Genomic DNA, 16,671 nt, shown 5'->3' with positions numbered 1-16,671 from the left:
GAATTTATGGGTCTTCGTCCTTATATGATGTTTCACTTTTTCATTTTTACCCAATATAAAATTTAGACTCACTTAAATTCCTGACATCAACATCATAATAAAATTGAGTGAGATATCTTTCAAAACCCTTAATCACATGTTCGTGCATGCCAAATCTTTGTTGCAAACTATCTCTTAAAAGGTGGAGTTAGAAAATTAAGTTTGATGTTTTCTAAACTTGACCAAAAACTCAGAGGACACACAATTTTGTTTCTTCCCTTATATAATCACTTATTTCCTCCTATTTATTCAGTAATATTATACTAATTAGTTTTTAAAATCATAAGAGCAATATATATATATATATATATATATATATATATATATATATATATATATATATATATATATAAAGGTACGTCAACACTTAATACATATTTAAATAGAATAAAAGTTATATGTTTATAGATTATATGATGAGATAAGAAAAGAAAAAGATAGAAAGAACAAACGTGTAGGTAAAATAAAAGTGTGATAGATTTGGATATATATATGAAAAAGAAGAAACCACATGCATGGTGTAGGGTACGTATGACACACGATCCAGAAATTTTGATATCGAATAAAGTAACCTAACCACATAGCAATGAAGTTGGAAAAATTGTTGAGTCCCCATCCAATCCCTAATCACTTCCTTTCTATAAGAAACTGCTGTTACTTTTTGTTTGAAATGTGTTAAGTTTCAGAGGAGAGACGTCTTCTACAATAATTGGTGGTCTTGGTAATAATAGAACATTGCTTTCGTACAGATCACAGTCATAATTTAGGTTTGTGTTTTCACATCATCTATGAAAACGGTCCCTTTTTGAATGCAGACTAATCATCACAATCTTGATTTTCTTCCATTCAAATTAGAGTGATTTCTCTATCCGACCCTTACGTTATTTGCTTCGGATTCAAACTCCAAACAAACACTATGGTCACCCATCGATAAGAGGCTACCCCATTGCATAACCACTCTCTAATAAATTAAAATAAAAACATAGGCTAAAACCTCCGATTTTTTTTGTGAAAATTAATTTTTTTTTTTGAAATTTTAATTTAATTTAGTCTTTTAATTATAAAATTGTATAAATTTAATATTTTAATCAAATTTTATTAAATTTATTTCACGGTTCAAATATATTTTATGATAATTTTTTAATTAACAGTCAAATAAATAATGTGTCAAATAATATAAGTAATTAAAATACTATCATAAAATGTGTTTGAAATATTAATAAATTTAACAAAATTTAATTAAAAAAATAAAATTAATATAATTTTAAAATTAAAAACTAAACTAAATTAAAAAGAAAAAGAAAAACAATTATAATTTTCACTAAAATGAGTCATCGAAGTATATTTAACTAAAAAAACATTTATGACGAATTTGGTGTTTGGCACATCCTTCGGTCTAATCCAAACTTAAATTTGAAACTTAGATTTTATATGAATTGAAATTGGAAAATAAAGGCACAATAACCCCTGCGGGTAATCGTGTTTGCCAAACAGCTAGCACCATCGATGTGACAGGTCACTCGGGTGTGTATCAGTCTCAAATTTAGGTGAATAATTTCCAGTGTCTTGTTTTTTCATTCACTTATTATATCTTTGAGTCATCTTTTCAAATAAGTACTAATAGTAAAAACAGTAAAACAAAAAAGAATTAAGTTTGTTTTATGTAAATTAAAACTTAATTATCCCTGCGTCAAATATTACTTTTGAAATAAGTTAAATGAAACTTTTTTTGAAAAGTTAAACTACATAGATTAATTTCCACTTATAGTTCTTTAAACATTTTTTATAAGTTTATTAAACATTTTATACAAAATGAATATTTGGTCGAACTAGCTATGAATACACTAGAAAATAAAATGTAGTCGATGTGAGCATGGGAGACACCAGAAAACTGTCCCCTTAGCACGTGGGATGCGAGAAATTTTTTAATTTTAACCACAAAATTAACAAAATTGAAAAGACAAATAGGAGAGATTGTTTTATACTTCGATTGATCCATTCAAATAGCTTTGTCCCATTTTTCTCGCAATTCAAATCAGTTAACGGGTTGGTGAAAATTCACACAACACGAAAAATGGATTCTAATGTTTTTGTTGTTGATTAAGAAAAATACTTACGTATTTAAACGCCAAAACAACGATTCCAATTCTTCAAACCTTAAATCAATTTTTATCCACAATTTTTATTTCAAAAATATTAAAGATTATAACGGATAAAGACAATAACGGATCACATCAGAAAAAAATGTCCAAATCATACAAATAATGTCATGGTTTCTATTATCGTTAAATATTTTGACAAAAATTAGGCCATAATTGACCGTAAAAATAAAAGAAGAACTAAATTAAATAAATATAAAAAAATAGTACCAAATAAATATTAAGTCTAAAATTAAATAGTTAATCCATTACAATTTTTGGTTTAAATATTTTTTATTATTTCCTTCCATTGTATTTTACTGATCTCCTGGACTCCGTATAAAAAAAATTTATATATATTGTTAAGTATTTCAAAAGCTAAAACCAAAATAAATACAAATAAGCATCACCATATCAAGTATGTTTTATTAATTAATTTAGTTTTTCTTAAATTAAAATATTTCTTGCCATTTAAAAGTATAATGATAATTAATTTTGTAATTAATAAATAGCACAACTAATATAATAATAAAAGAACTACATGTAAAAACCAGTTTTGTTGGTGACATTGTGCGTGATACTGTGGATGATCTACGCAACAATATTATGAGAAATTCTCATATAGATGTAATTAAAAGTGAATGACACATATTCAGTGCATTAGAATAATAAATAATTGACACATTTTCATTTTGTATTAATTAATGGTGATTTAAGATCTACTTCACATTTAAATAATAATTTGTCCAATTTTGTATATATGAATGGATTTTTGTAGAATACTTTAATGCACGCCTAAAAAGTAAATGATTTATTGAAGTATCTTTCAACTATAGAAAGTTTTTGTAATAATAAGATGAAAATAGTATCAAATCTTATATCTTATTTTAATATACACGTTTTAGTGATATAATAATTAACGAAAAAGTAATCCCATTGAGAGATTTTTATCCTTTAAATAAGCTACTTCAATTAATTATTATTAAATATAATTTCTAAATATCAAGAATTTCTCTCCACAAGTATAACACACGACCACCCTTTTCACTTATCCTCAATGTTTAAACATGAAAACCCAACTTTTGTTTCTCATTAAAAACTCATAGCTCTTTTAGGTCCATTTAGAGATTTTTTTTATACAAAAAAAAAGACATTTAAAAAATTACTTTTATTTTTTTCCGATCATTCTGTTTCAGCCTAAAAAAACAAAATCTAAAATCTGATTAAAAAGAACTACTTTTAATAACTCGTCATAAAAAATAGTTTTTTTTAGGAGTGTATTTTTATTAAAATAAATATAAGCTAGTTTAATCACTTTTTTAATCCGTAAAATTTCGCTAATTGTTCATCGTACACGAATTTAATTATGATTTTTTTTTTTGCGTATTTGGTAAGTAAATTTTTTTATTGATGCACCTAACAATCTTTCCTAATTTGAATATACTTGTATCTTAAATATGCTTATATAAACAACAAAAGAGTAAAACTAAGAAAAACACTTCACATTAACAATATTTTCATAACTCTCTTCTGATCAGTGTTATGGCTAGAAAGAAGTTGGATTTGACATACATCATCAATGACTCAAAGAGGAAGACAACCTTAAAGAAAAGAAAACATGGTTAGTTGTTGATTTCTCATTCTCTTCAAACATAAACTATTATTATTAACTTTATATTATCTATATGAGAAATATTCTATAAATTAGTTTATAAAGAGTTTTATTTATTTTTTATTGTTTCATATATTTTTCTTATGAAAATATATATGATATAGAAACACACGAAGCTCAGATACATCTCATAAATTGTGTCTCGTATATGATAGTATTGGCAAAGTGTCTAATTTGAAAGAGAATTTTTTACTTTAACTTGTTTTTGACATGACTTCAACACAATATTAATAACCACAAATCCAATAATTTTCTAAAAAAACTCAAATTTGTAAATATTACGAAAATTTCTATTATGATTATAGAAATAAGGAGCAAATCATATGATCACAACTTTTCGCTTTTTAGATATTAATAAATAAATTAGATTCATTTTTGTGTTAGTTGACAATATGTTTGTTAACTATTTGAAACTAATATGTATATACACATCGTGTCTCATATTTTTTCAATTTAGCCTTATTTTGGTGTTTGTGTCCCCGTCGTATCTGTGTCCGTATCTGAGTTTCATACACACAGACATATAAATACATACATTCAAACAAATATCTACACTTTTAGTAAAATTTCAAACTTCACATCACTTCTCATTTCTTCGTTTTATTAATAGGTTTGATCAAGAAAATGAATGAAATTACCACCCTTTGTGGGATTGAAGCATGTGCTATAATCTATTCTCCAAATGATCCTCAACCAGAGGTTTGGCCATCTGAGCCAGAAGTTCAAAGGGTGCTTTCCAAGTTCATGGAAATGTCTGAGCAGAAACAATGCAGAAAGATGTTGAATCAAGAGAGCTTGTTGAAACAAATAATCATCAAAGGCCAACAACAGTTAACAAAACAAAGGAATGAGAATAGGAAGAAAGAAATGACTCATCTTATGTTTCAATATTTGAGGGTTGGGAGGGTTTTTAACAATCCTAGTTTGATAGATTTGAATGATCTCTCATGGTTGATTGATCAAAACTTGAATGAAATAAAAAAGAAGATAACTATGATCCAAATCCAAGAAGGTGCACCAGTGACTGAAAATGGAGAAGAACATGGATACATGCATCATGTTCAAGGGCTAGAGAACAATATAGACACCATTCAGAACCAACATTGATTCATGGAATCCTTTGCGGATGTTAATGTCCAAAAAGTCTTTGATCAAAACCATGTTTCCTTTAAAGAGAGAGTTTCTATGTTTTTCTCATTTGTATTTGCAATTCTTAGTTTAATATCTCTCTTCAAACTATGTTTTTATTTTGGTTTCTTTAATGTATTGTTTTTTCAATTAAGTAATACATGCATATTATCTTCACATTTTATAGTTGATTTCATTATTTATGAAAATAAAATCACTAAATTTTAACACATGTTTGAATTATATTTGGAAACCAAAAATATTTTTGATTTGTCTAATATAACACAAGAAGTTTTGCATGATTATAAGTAAGCTTTGACTATTCTAGAATAAGTTTTGACTTTGCAAACTGTGGTAAAGAAAGACAATAAGATTTTCAAAACCATGACTTATATTGTGTTCATAGTTTCACAATAAGTAAAATTTTTGAACAAGACATACCCACTATGGTTAAAATGTAGGAACTACCTCAAAAACATGGAACTTCTACTCAACATCGTGTCCCATCAGTGTACGATTTTCTATTATTAGTTTATGTAATTATACCATTGATCCATCCTTTTGTTGAATGGATATATAACTTCTATTATTAAAAAAAAAATGAAACAACATCTTTTTAAAATGAAACAAAATCATTTTCTGTCTCTCCATTCTATCTTTTCCTGCTCTATGCTCTTTCCCTCCCTTTCCTCTCCCCTTCTCCTTCAATGTAAAAGAAATAAAAGTTTAATATTTAATATTTATCTTATAATAAAATATCAGAATCTCTTATAATATTTACTATTTATCTTAAAATAATATCAAAATCTCTCAAGGTAAAAGAAATAAAATAATATTGATCTTAGATTTAGTAAAAAAAAAAAAATTACTTATATTATTTAATACGAGTTAATTTTTAATATTTATCTTAAAATAATATCAGAATCTCATATAATAAAATTTAATCGGAAACAATCTCGTCAAATTTAAATAAACTATATTGTGAATTATTTAAATATCATGTTCTAAAACAAAATACTTTTTTTCTTAAATTTATAATGACCTTATCTATAGAATAGTGTTTTCATATATGACTTAATTTCAGCTTATAAAATTTAAGACAACATAAAATCAATCTCATATACATCTCCCAATATCTTTTAATCATAAAAATTGATTTTTATAGTTGGATGTCACATTAGCATCTTCTAACAAAGACGCAAATTAATTTTTTAGCATTAATATATCTAAGTTATAAAAGTATCAACAAAAGATGTAGAATATACAAAGCAACAAAATATACACATAAATATGGAGAACAAAGGTTTTATACTAAATCTTAAAGTTAATATTTAAATATAATTTTGGATTTAAGTAGTTATGCTGATGTATTTAGACCATACAAAATTCTTGATCCAGATATCCAGAACTTTAGTAAAAGAGACAAGTTGGCTATACATTTGAAGGCTACAAAGGGTCATACCCATTACAGAGAGAGTAGTTTGAACATATTAACAACTTAAGAGGCAACATAGATTCCATCAGCAAGTTTCTACATTTAACGAAGTGCCTTTGTTAAGGAGAAATGATCTAGAGGCAATCAAAGATGGTCTATTAGTTATAACTTTGGTGATGATTTTAAAGCTAACACTAGTCCAAAAGTTATTAATGTGGTCAGTCTCTTGGAACTTAGGAATAAGAAAAACAATGTCTGTTTAGTTTTATTATGCATAATTTGGATCATTGAGAACAGTAAACTGATTGAAATTTTGTAACCAGCTGAGGAATATGCAACATTGCAACTGACTATTGACCCATTACAGCAATAACCAACGACGTAAGAACCCAACGCCAAGGGAAAATAAATTCCACACACATTACAAACCTGAAACCACAGCCAAGGTAATAATGTGTAGGCAAAGGCAATTTCCAACAACTACCCATACTAAAGCAATGCTCGAAAATGATGAATCTCGGATGTCAGAAAACTTATCTTATCTCAGACATCATAGTTGTTGCTTTGTGCCTGAAAAGCAACAAAGGCTAGCAGTAATACGATACGTTACAAGCAATTGAATGAGAATATTTAGATTATGTACTCAATCAAAATATAAAAATGTGAAAACGGTAAGATATAAATTTATCGGCCCAAAAATGCAACACGATCCTTTTGAACTGCCTGTGTTAGGTTGATATCAAAGAGCTCACAACGTATAGGCATCTCCATCTCATAGAACGGATTCTTCAAAACGTAGTCCGTGTACAATTCATAGACAAATTTCAGTAAATTTTCCATGTGTTGAGCTCCAGGCTCACACACCACAAAAAACTTAGTCCCTGCAAGGGAGAAGGAACATTTTTGTTAATACCAATATTATATGAAGAAATAAAAGTGAGAAATCTTGCATGCTTATTTTTGCCAGTGACGTTTAACCGAATATAGAACTGTTAAGCAATAAAAACATAGTTCCATTAAGAAAACAAGTGTGAAACACAAATGCCAAAGTAGGGTAAGGAAACAGCTAAACAACAGCCAAACATCTAGAACAATGTCAACTCTCAAGAATTCAAGTTCATTGATCCAAATCCGAAGATGCAGGTGTAACCCAGAGGAATCGGAAAATGGAGTAATGGGTGTTTATTATCACAAAAATGACAGTGCTGAGAAAAAACAAATATAGTCAATATACTGGGTCATGTCACCAAAAAGTTATATTTATTGCTACAATAACCCAACCTGCCTGCCAACTTAACGATTCTGTTTTTTAACTCTAAAATCAGGTGCTCGAGAAAATAATTCATTTCTGTTTGCAACAGAAATAGCATTGCGAAAGTATTAAGTGGACTTTGCCTTATAAGGGGGTTTATCTGTTAATTTATCGAGAGCTTTTAGAAAGAATCAAGATTAAAATCCCAAAGCAATCAAGTACCCCTTATTTATAATGGGGTTTACCAATAGTTATCAGAGCTTCATATATACTCAAACCACAACTACCTGCAAGACCTTAAAGGCGTGCATGAAAAAGAAAAGGTGCTAGCTACCAGACAAACCAATAATTTTATTCACCGAGTAAATTGCAAAGCTAATGCAATAACAACTGTTAAAGACTAATTACCTGTCAGCGACTGAAAGCAATGAAGATCAAACGTATCTGCTTGGAGAAGTTCAATTCCTAAACAGCCTAATACAGGTGATAACTGCTGAGAGATAGCATGCATTGAGTGCCATAAACTTGCCACTCGCAAGCTGTCATTGGTATCCATTCGTCCAGCAGACCCATAATCCTAAATGCAAAAGAATTAACGTGTAATTCTAACATGTAAAAAGGAAAGCTTAACTAAAACTAACTAAAATATTGAAATTGGTTTTTTAAAACAAAGGGTCGGAAAGAAAACTAAGCTATCATTGCTAACAATCTTCCCAGTAAGTCCATATCCAAATTAGTAAGATTCAGCATATTTCTTAAACATGCTGACAATTCTAGATTCTAAGAAAGAAACAAAACTCCAAATATCAGACATATGTACTGAGGAACCAATGGGATGAGATGTAAAAGGTATCTTGGTCATTTCTTAAACAGAATTTAGAACTGAAGCTCAATATACAACCTGATCAGACATATGAGACTTAATTAACAATGCAAAAAGAAACTGTGACAAGGTCAAAATTTTAGCTTTCAATCACATTAGAAAAAAAAAAAACCTTTAACAACAATAAATATGCTTTCTGCCATCAATATCAGGGGAATATACAATAAATCTCTTAGAAACCCAACATAAAGAATTTGATGTTTGAATTAGTGAGCAACAAAAAGTAAAGAGAACCATACCTTGTAATAGATCAGTCCACCAGACTTATTGATGATGTAAAGACTGTAAATTGCTGCCATTCCGAAAACTTTTCCAGAATCTGAAACGAAGATGATGTTAGAATTTAATGACCTACTAGAACAATTATTTCAAAAACGCAAGTTTTGGTTCATATCCCCAAATTTACATATTCTAGAAAACCTAAACTATCAAGGAAAGGTGAGATTTGTGTATGATGAATCAAGGAGGCAATTGACAATGCAAGCACGTTTGGAATTCATAAAACATAGTAAATTTCCGATTACAATTATGACTAAAAGGCAAAATCTAAAACTCACATCCTAAAACTCAAATTATTAAGTAACAGGGTAAAATAACTATCCTAACCTAGATATCGAACATATTAAGGCGTAAATTGAAATGAAAATAGAGAGTTAGCAATTGATCCTAGTTACTAATATTATAAAACGTGAATACAAATCAACTAAAACAGAAAAGAAAGCAACTAAAATTATAAAACGCGAATACAAATCAAGAATTGAGCAATGAAACACTAATAGCAAGCATCATAATCGGTGGAAATAAAAGTAATTGCATAGGAATGCAAATCTAATTGAAACTAAACTTCATAAACAAGAAAATCAAGTACAAAACGTAAATTCATTGAACTAATCAGTGATTACAGTATAGAGTAAAGCAAATCCATGAAACACTCAGGAGTCCAATCCAGTGAGTAGAGGAGGAATGTTCAAATTAAAGCAAATAATTGACGCAAATCCACCAAATAAACGAGCAATTCGAACAATCGATTCAAAATAACCATTCAATAGAAACTATAGAGGAGATTAAGAGAGGATATCTTCGTTACCTTGATTTCTCCTCTTTGCTATCCAACTATTCCTTCTCCTCACTGACTCTTCTAACCCTATTACCTCTCACTTTCTCCGTTTCTCTCAAATCCAAAATTCTAGAAAACTTCTTCCCCCTATTACATCATTTTCTTCCTCTGTGCTTCCCACCCCCCCGAGTGAATGTGAGGGATGAGTGAACCGCGTGAGATCAATCTCGTGAAGTGGAGTGAACAATGAGTGTTTCCGTGTGTGTGAAGTGAGTGGACTTGAATTTTTGTGCATTTCGTGTGATCTGTGATGAGTGAGCGAGTGATAGTCTAGTGAGGTGTGCGTTTCGTGCTGTGCCTGTGTGTGATGGTTAGGTGTTATGACAAGTGAGTGGGTCAGTGTATGCGTGAGTGTGCTTTAGGATGAGTGGGCTTGAGTGATGTGGCAGGTTAGTGTGTCTAAGACCAATCTGCGTCTAAGAAAGACACAATCCAACAAACCAACGAGCCCTCCAACTTCATCAAATCACGCAAGTTAAACTCAAAAAGAAGACACTCAGAAGCAGAGCCTCAGCCAAGTATCAAATGTGATTGTAGGCACGTGGAATTGCTTGTAGTATGGGGAAGCATTTCACTCCCCAGACACTGGTCTGGGCACAAGAAACATGATTTTGACAAACATTGATGTGTCCGGTTACAATGCTTCAAAATCAACTTTGTTCTCGTTTAACTACAACTACTGGAAAAAAAATACATATAACAACTTATGTGCAAAGCTGAGAATTTAATACCATAAACTTACTTTCAAACTAAAAGTACTCATTCAGGCAATCAAAATCACATCACTTCAAACTCACCTTCACCGAAAATGAAGATCACACAATCAGTAGCAGAACGATGCTAACCAGTTCAAATTTAGGTCTATCTCATAATACGTCTAACTCTAAATGCACATAATTGGTGGAAATGGGAAAGCGCATGATTTAAGGAAAAAGTTAAAGCACAATACGAAACATTACGATAAATAACCAATTGAAAAACATAATGATAAGATATTATTATCATGTAGTGTGATAATCGCAACTAAACCACTACAATTACGAAATACCCAGAAGACGCAAATTATCGATAAGAGCGGGAGCAATGTGGAGGAAGTCAAAAGGAAGAACTTTTGACGATATTAAACAGCATACAGATTGCAAGTTAAAATGATGAAAGTGAGAGAAAAATGACCTGAGAGAGAGAGTACGAGGTTAGCGCGAGCAGAGAGAGGGATCAGCGAAGGAACTTCAAAAGGGATTCGAAAGATTGGAGTGAAAAAGTTGTTAGATTTCGATTTGGGAAGAAGAATGAGTGAAAAACGAAACCTTTTTCTTTCGTTCGTTCTACCAAATCCTCTGCCGGCGACTCCGTTTGCCTCGTCAATACGCCCCCGAACCACACGACACGACGCCGTTTCTCTGTCGTTTCTGGTAAATCACGTTTTTAATGGTGTTAACATTTCTATTGCATTTAGTTCTGTAAATTTAACTACTTATTATTATTTCTATTTTTACTGCCAGCAAACATGCCTTCTAAAATATTTAAAGGTTTACACTATAGAGATTTTACAAATATGTAATTAAATTAAAAACACTATCAAAAGCTGAATTTTATGTTTTTATAAGTGACCATCTAACATTATTTACATGAAATGGAAGGAATATTAAAATGCACTTTTGTACTACGTGATTTATTCGCCCAGTAGCAATGGAAAACTTAACAATGTAATTATTTTTTCCACCAAATAATCGTTTGGAATTCAAAATACAAATATTAAAAAGGAGATAAAGTTTAGTTTGTGTGGATGTTTGCGACTTCAAGTTTAAGAAACTGGCCTAAGTGTATGTTAAATATGAGTTTAAATTATGTTTAAAGTTATTTTAATTGCAGTGTAATCACAGGAAAAAAAAATCTTACGAATTTTTTTTAAAGTATATCATTATATATTAATGACAAAAGAATTACTTAACAAAAAATGTTATAGTATTATATTCATATTGACACTATTTATTATATATAATATTTTTTAAATCTCACTGCACATCTTTTAATTGTATAATTTAGTTGCATACGGTGTAAACAGATCAAATTAATTTGATACTACCTATGTTTTTGCAGGTCAGTCTTAAATTTACAAAATCACCTTATTAAAATTTCATCGATGCGCACAAACTCTTATAATCAACGACGTGTCTTTAAAATTAAGCCCATGCCCTCATAACATACGGCACCGTTTGGCTATCTAAACATTGAAATCTGAAATATCCAAGAAAGTATCCGGCTAAACGAAGGGTGTGGGAAGCGACCACCTTATCCAACACTGTCAGACTCCAACCGAACCCCTAAACCCTCTCATCTATGGTGTCAAAGCTCGTACACAAACCCAGAAATTAACCAGCTTAATGTTCGCAACCCACCATCTTCAAACACCATTTCCCACCACAGCCACTCTCCGATAATGGAACTCTCTTCTTCTTTTTTACTCTCTCCAAAACCATGCAATTACTCTTTCTCCTCCTCCCTCTCTCCGTTCCCGATTCACCTTTTCATCAGAAACTCCAAATCCCGAACCCCCTCTTTCCGAATTCTCGCGGTGGCCGTAGAGCCACAACAGGGCTCCCCCGAGAGCAGTCCCCATCGACTTCTCAAGGAGCTCGCGGCACGAAAAAAAGCAACTTCCACAAAGAAGGGACCCCCAAGAAGGTTCATTCTAAGGCCCCCAATAGACGATAACAAATTAGCTGAAAGGTTTCTCAACAGCCCGCAACTCTCTCTCAAATCGTTCCCTTTGCTGAGTTCGTGCTTACCCTCGTCGCGGCTCAACAATGCGGATAAGTTGTGGATCGACGAGTATTTGCTCGAAGCGAAGCAGGCTCTGGGGTACTCTCTCGAGCCCTCGGAATCGCTCGGGGACGATAACCCCGCGAAGCAGTTCGACACGTTGCTGTACTTGGCGTTTCAGCACCCTTCATGTGAGAGAACGAAGGCGCGGCACGTGCGGTCGGGGCATTCTAGGTTGTCTTTTCTGGGACAGTACGTGCTTGAGTTGGCGCTGGCTGAGTTTTTCTTGCAGAGGTATCCGAGGGAGTCGCCGGGTCCAATGAGGGAGAGAGTGTTTGGGTTGATAGGGAAGAGAAACTTGGATCAGTGGATTAAAGCCGCTAGCTTGCAGAATTTGATATTTACGTATGATGACATGGATAAGATAAGGAAGAGGGAAAGGGACGGTCCTGTGAAGTAAGTTATAACTTTTAATCTCTTGTGATATGGTTTTCACTCACTGGATAACATGGTTCTCTTTAAGTTCGGGTTTTCTTTCAAATTATGGTAGCCCAATCGTGCTAGTAATAGTAAACACGGAAGAGTTTAAATCTGTATGCACCTCCAATTTTAATCTGTTAAGATAGTTATTAGACAGTGTGGCTTGTATGATCTGATTAGATAGTTATTAGACAGTGTGGCTTGTATGATCTGATTAGATAGTTATTAGAAAAGTCAACGAACTTACTATAACGATGATTTGTGATTGGATTGCAATGTAAAATCTATTTACGTTGTCATTACATATAATATATTTTCTTGATACTAAATAGTCACTGCCAATCTGGAATTTTTGTTATTTCATCTAAGAACATTCCCGCGTGTAGCATTATGTTTACTTACTATATGTCCAAATTTGGCAATGAGATAAAAATTGAAAATGACTGAATGGTTGGTCTATGAGCATTTTCATGTGACTGGTCAAACTGAGTTGCTGTATTATGTTAACAGTTGAGATGCGTGTTTCTTCTCAGAAATTATGGTTATATGCTTTTTAATTGGTTAATACAGCTCTCTGTTTTCCGCTCATGATATTCTTGAGTGATGTTTAAATATCCAATGTGTTGTATCGTATATGTACTTGGGATGCTGAAGAATGGAGAATTCGAATGTGAAAAATTGATGTTGTATTGGCTTCAAATACAACGACTGACTGAAATCTGGAGTGATGTCAATCCTAGTATATTAGGTGCCATCTCTTTTTCATGTTGATGTTGTACAATGACTATTGAATAAAAAATAATAAGGGGCTTTAGCTATTTAACTGTCTAAAAGGATCTAGGAAAGAGAAGGCAAAAATTTGAAGGTTTAAGCCTTTGTTTATCGTTTGAAGATATTTTTTAAGCTTAGTAGATTTTGGACGAGCAATTGATTGTTGAGCAGTGTGGAATTTGAAAATCAATTTTAAAACAAGAAAAGTTGGAAAGGAATCAAATAGACCCTTACCTTTCTTGAAGCTTTACTTTTTACCGTTTTTCATGAATGACAGAACCATTTTAATCAATGAAGTTGGTATCTGTCCAATCTATTTCTGAAGTGGATTGTTCATTGCATTTTCACATTTGTTATTCTATGGCAGGTCAGTATTTTGGGCTTTGTTTGGGGCTATCTATCTTTGTTTTGGTATGCCAGAAGTGTATCGTGTTCTTTTTGAAGTCTTTGGAATGGATCCAGATGCTGAGGACTGCCAGCCCAAATTGCGGAGACAACTTGAAGATGTGGATTATGTATCTGCTGAGTTTGAAGGCAAACTAAGCTGGCAAGACATCGTTTCATATAAGGCAAGCAGTTCATATCTTCTGCTAAGTATTTATTTATTTTTCTAAGAAAAGTTAGTGCACAATGATCTATATTTCATGCTCAAAAACTTATTTCATCCATGTCCATTAGAAATTCATCTGTAATAGAATACTTTATTTTTAAATGATGTCACGGAAATGATGTTGACTGTTCTTCATTCAGCCTCCTGCAGATGCTCTGTTTGAACATCCAAGGCTATTTAGAGCTTGTGTTCCCCCAGGAATGCACCGTTTTAGGGGCAATATATGGGATTATGATACCAGACCCCATGTTATGAAAATACTTGGATATCCATTAGAAGTAACAGACAGAATCCCAGAAATTACTGAAGCCAGGAACATAGAGCTTGGACTTGGATTGCAGGTAGGTCTTCTGTTGTTCATCTCATTCTATTTTTCCTTTTGTTGTATCAACATATCAAAAGCACATATCTGGCTTGACTTTCAAGGGTAGAGGGCATTAGGGCTTGCATGTGTCTATGCACAAGTCTTACCTTGAATATTTTAGTGATACTTTCAAGTTTTTTATGTGGAAATTAGGAAGGCAAAGTTTTTGTTATAAGTTCTGACGATGAGTGTCTTATCTAATCACAGCTTTGCTACATGCATCCATCGAAGTACAAGTTTGAGCATCCTCGATTTTGCTACGAGAGATTAGAATACATTGGCCAAAAGATACAGGTACACTACTACTATTCTGTCTGCTATCCAGATGAAAATTTGACTGAAGTTTGTGGAAAGACTAGTTTCATTTCATTAATGGGATATACCATATTTTATTATAAGTTTTCTATTTGCAATCTAACAATTGGGTAATGTATAATTTTGACATCATTATTTCTGATTTTCTTAAGGATTTGGTGATGGCTGAGAGATTATTGACGAAGCATTTAGATGCTCCGGGGTTGTGGCTGCAACAGAGGCACCGTGGGCTTCTTATGAACAAGTATTGTGGAAGATATTTGAGGGCCAAACTTCTCCACCGGTATATTATATTCGATGAAAAGATTCAAGACACTTATGAGAATAACCGGAGAAAAAGAAACCCAGCCACAACTGCTGTTCAACAAGCTCTTCATGGGCTTTCATATCTTGTTTATGGGAAACGTGACGTGAGACGTCTCATGTTTGAGTTTTTTGACTTTGAGCAGATTCAGCCTAAAGAAGTAGACTAAATATGGAGACAATGCTGACAACGATTAAAAAACTCTTACCTTTTTCTTTTCTATCCCCTTCCTTCGAGTTTTTTTTTTTTTTTTTTTTTTTTTTTTCATTTTATGATTTAATCCACCTAGTTGTTAGTGAATAGCAATGCAGATTCTTTTTGGGGAAGTTGAGCTTGTATATATAATCGCTGTATTTATTTTTGGGATCCTGCACATTCTGGACAAATGAGGATAAATGCAAGATGTTCCAACACTTTATAAATATCTAAGGTAAAAAGTTATTCCGATAAGAGAATTTTTTTAAAGGTGGGGTTATTTGAATGAAGCTAATTAAAGGGGGCAGTGAGAAAGAAGTGAAAAGTATGAATGTTTATGTATATTTTGTGATAATTTGATATTGGTAAGCAGAGTCTTTGGTTACTTGGTTACACAATTAATGAACAATCCCTGAAATTCTCTCATTTCCATGCTCTCCTACACTATGTAATTCAAAAAGAAGACCATAATATTGACCATAATGAATCTTCCGAATTATGGTCATTGACCATAATGAATCTTGCGAATTATGGTTATTGAACATAATTAAAATGTTTAGTTTATTATAAAGATTTAAAAAAATATCTATGTAGCTTTTTGGAAGAGAAAAGTCAGAATATCGCATTTTGCGCGAGAACTATTTTGTAGGAAATGTAAGTAAAAAGCATATTTTTCTCAAAATGTTATTTTTCAAAAAATTAATAGAGGAAATATTCTGAACTTCATATTACCTGAAAATTTAAAACTTTTCTTGTACTAAAATTATGAAAAAGAAAATATATATAGTGAACATAAATATAAACAAAACCTAATTATTTTTATTTCGTCAATAATGTAATTCTAAAAATATCACAGATAATATTTTGTTATTCTTAATATTAAATAAATTCCATCCTGTCATGGAAGTTGAAGATGGGTGTGACACTCATTCATAATGAGGTTATCCACATGAGTTCGTAGTTAGAGGGCCAGTTGACAAAAAATCGGAAGCATAAGCACGTTGAAGGATTTTGAAAAAAATTTCATCCTAAAAAGAGTAAAGAATCTTTCAGAGTGATTCTAATTGGGTTGCTAACAGATATTTTTGGGGACAAGTCAGTAATTGCCACGTGGATAGATTCTTTGGGTAGACCCACAGAGCAAGAATCCTTGGTTGGGGATATATTTTAAAAGCGCAGAGGACCAAACGCAGCTTTATTACCTT

At 31.8% G+C, this 16,671-nt stretch overlaps 3 protein-coding genes across 4 annotated transcripts; 2 read left to right on the top strand and 1 right to left on the bottom strand.

Moving 5' to 3' along the window:
• Window positions 1-3,719: 3,719 nt before the first annotated feature.
• On the top strand, window positions 3,720-4,956 carry LOC114174627 (agamous-like MADS-box protein AGL80). Its single transcript, XM_028059455.2, has 2 exons — window positions 3,720-3,798; window positions 4,460-4,956. Exons 1-2 carry the CDS (start codon window positions 3,720-3,722, stop codon window positions 4,954-4,956), a joined length of 576 nt encoding a protein of 191 aa, XP_027915256.2.
• Window positions 4,957-6,934: 1,978 nt separating this feature from the next.
• LOC114173348 (uncharacterized) lies at window positions 6,935-11,106 on the bottom strand. Of its 2 annotated transcripts, XM_028057671.2 has the most exons (5): window positions 10,972-11,064; window positions 10,838-10,891; window positions 8,787-8,866; window positions 8,073-8,241; window positions 6,935-7,293 (listed from the first exon to the last, which is right to left on the bottom strand). In XM_028057671.2, exons 3-5 carry the CDS (start codon window positions 8,844-8,846, stop codon window positions 7,097-7,099), a joined length of 426 nt encoding a protein of 141 aa, XP_027913472.1. In that variant the 5' UTR covers window positions 8,847-8,866; window positions 10,838-10,891; window positions 10,972-11,064; the 3' UTR covers window positions 6,935-7,096. The 2 variants fall into 2 exon arrangements, with proteins under 2 accessions (XP_027913472.1, XP_027913473.1); XM_028057672.2 differs by lacking the exon at window positions 10,838-10,891 and having other exon boundaries at window positions 10,972-11,106.
• Window positions 11,107-11,871: 765 nt separating this feature from the next.
• On the top strand, window positions 11,872-15,695 carry LOC114173346 (Ribonuclease III family protein). The gene is made up of 5 exons (XM_028057667.2): window positions 11,872-12,883; window positions 14,046-14,247; window positions 14,429-14,629; window positions 14,860-14,946; window positions 15,120-15,695. The coding sequence occupies exons 1-5, from the start codon at window positions 12,105-12,107 to the stop codon at window positions 15,438-15,440; spliced, it is 1,590 nt and encodes a 529-aa protein (XP_027913468.1). The 5' UTR covers window positions 11,872-12,104; the 3' UTR covers window positions 15,441-15,695.
• Window positions 15,696-16,671: the final 976 nt, after the last annotated feature.

Source organism: Vigna unguiculata, chromosome 2, assembly GCF_037176805.1.
Source record: "Vigna unguiculata cultivar grain cowpea cultivar isolate G323 ecotype 2 chromosome 2, ASM3717680v1, whole genome shotgun sequence".
Lineage (NCBI taxonomy): Eukaryota > Viridiplantae > Streptophyta > Magnoliopsida > Fabales > Fabaceae > Vigna > Vigna unguiculata.
Note: the sequence above shows the minus strand (reverse complement) of the source record. Positions and strands in the feature narration are given on the sequence as shown.

Bases quoted from the DNA above. Each gene is read 5' to 3' on its own strand.
- LOC114174627 (XM_028059455.2), top strand. From the start codon at position 3,720: ATGGCTAGAAAGAAGTTGGATTTGACATACATCATCAATGACTCAAAG. The intron at 3,799-4,459 runs GTTAGTTGTTGA...TTTTATTAATAG, and splicing joins CTTAAAGAAAAGAAAACATG to GTTTGATCAAGAAAATGAAT.
- LOC114173348 (XM_028057672.2), bottom strand. From the start codon at position 8,846: ATGGCAGCAATTTACAGTCTTTACATCATCAATAAGTCTGGTGGACTG. The intron at 8,242-8,786 runs GTATGGTTCTCT...TTTTGCATTTAG, and splicing joins GTGGACTGATCTATTACAAG to GATTATGGGTCTGCTGGACG. The intron at 7,294-8,072 runs GTAATTAGTCTT...TCTCCCTTGCAG, and splicing joins TTGCTTTCAGTCGCTGACAG to GGACTAAGTTTTTTGTGGTG.
- LOC114173346 (XM_028057667.2), top strand. From the start codon at position 12,105: ATGGAACTCTCTTCTTCTTTTTTACTCTCTCCAAAACCATGCAATTAC. The intron at 14,248-14,428 runs GCAAGCAGTTCA...TTCTTCATTCAG, and splicing joins AAGACATCGTTTCATATAAG to CCTCCTGCAGATGCTCTGTT. The intron at 14,947-15,119 runs GTACACTACTAC...GATTTTCTTAAG, and splicing joins ACATTGGCCAAAAGATACAG to GATTTGGTGATGGCTGAGAG.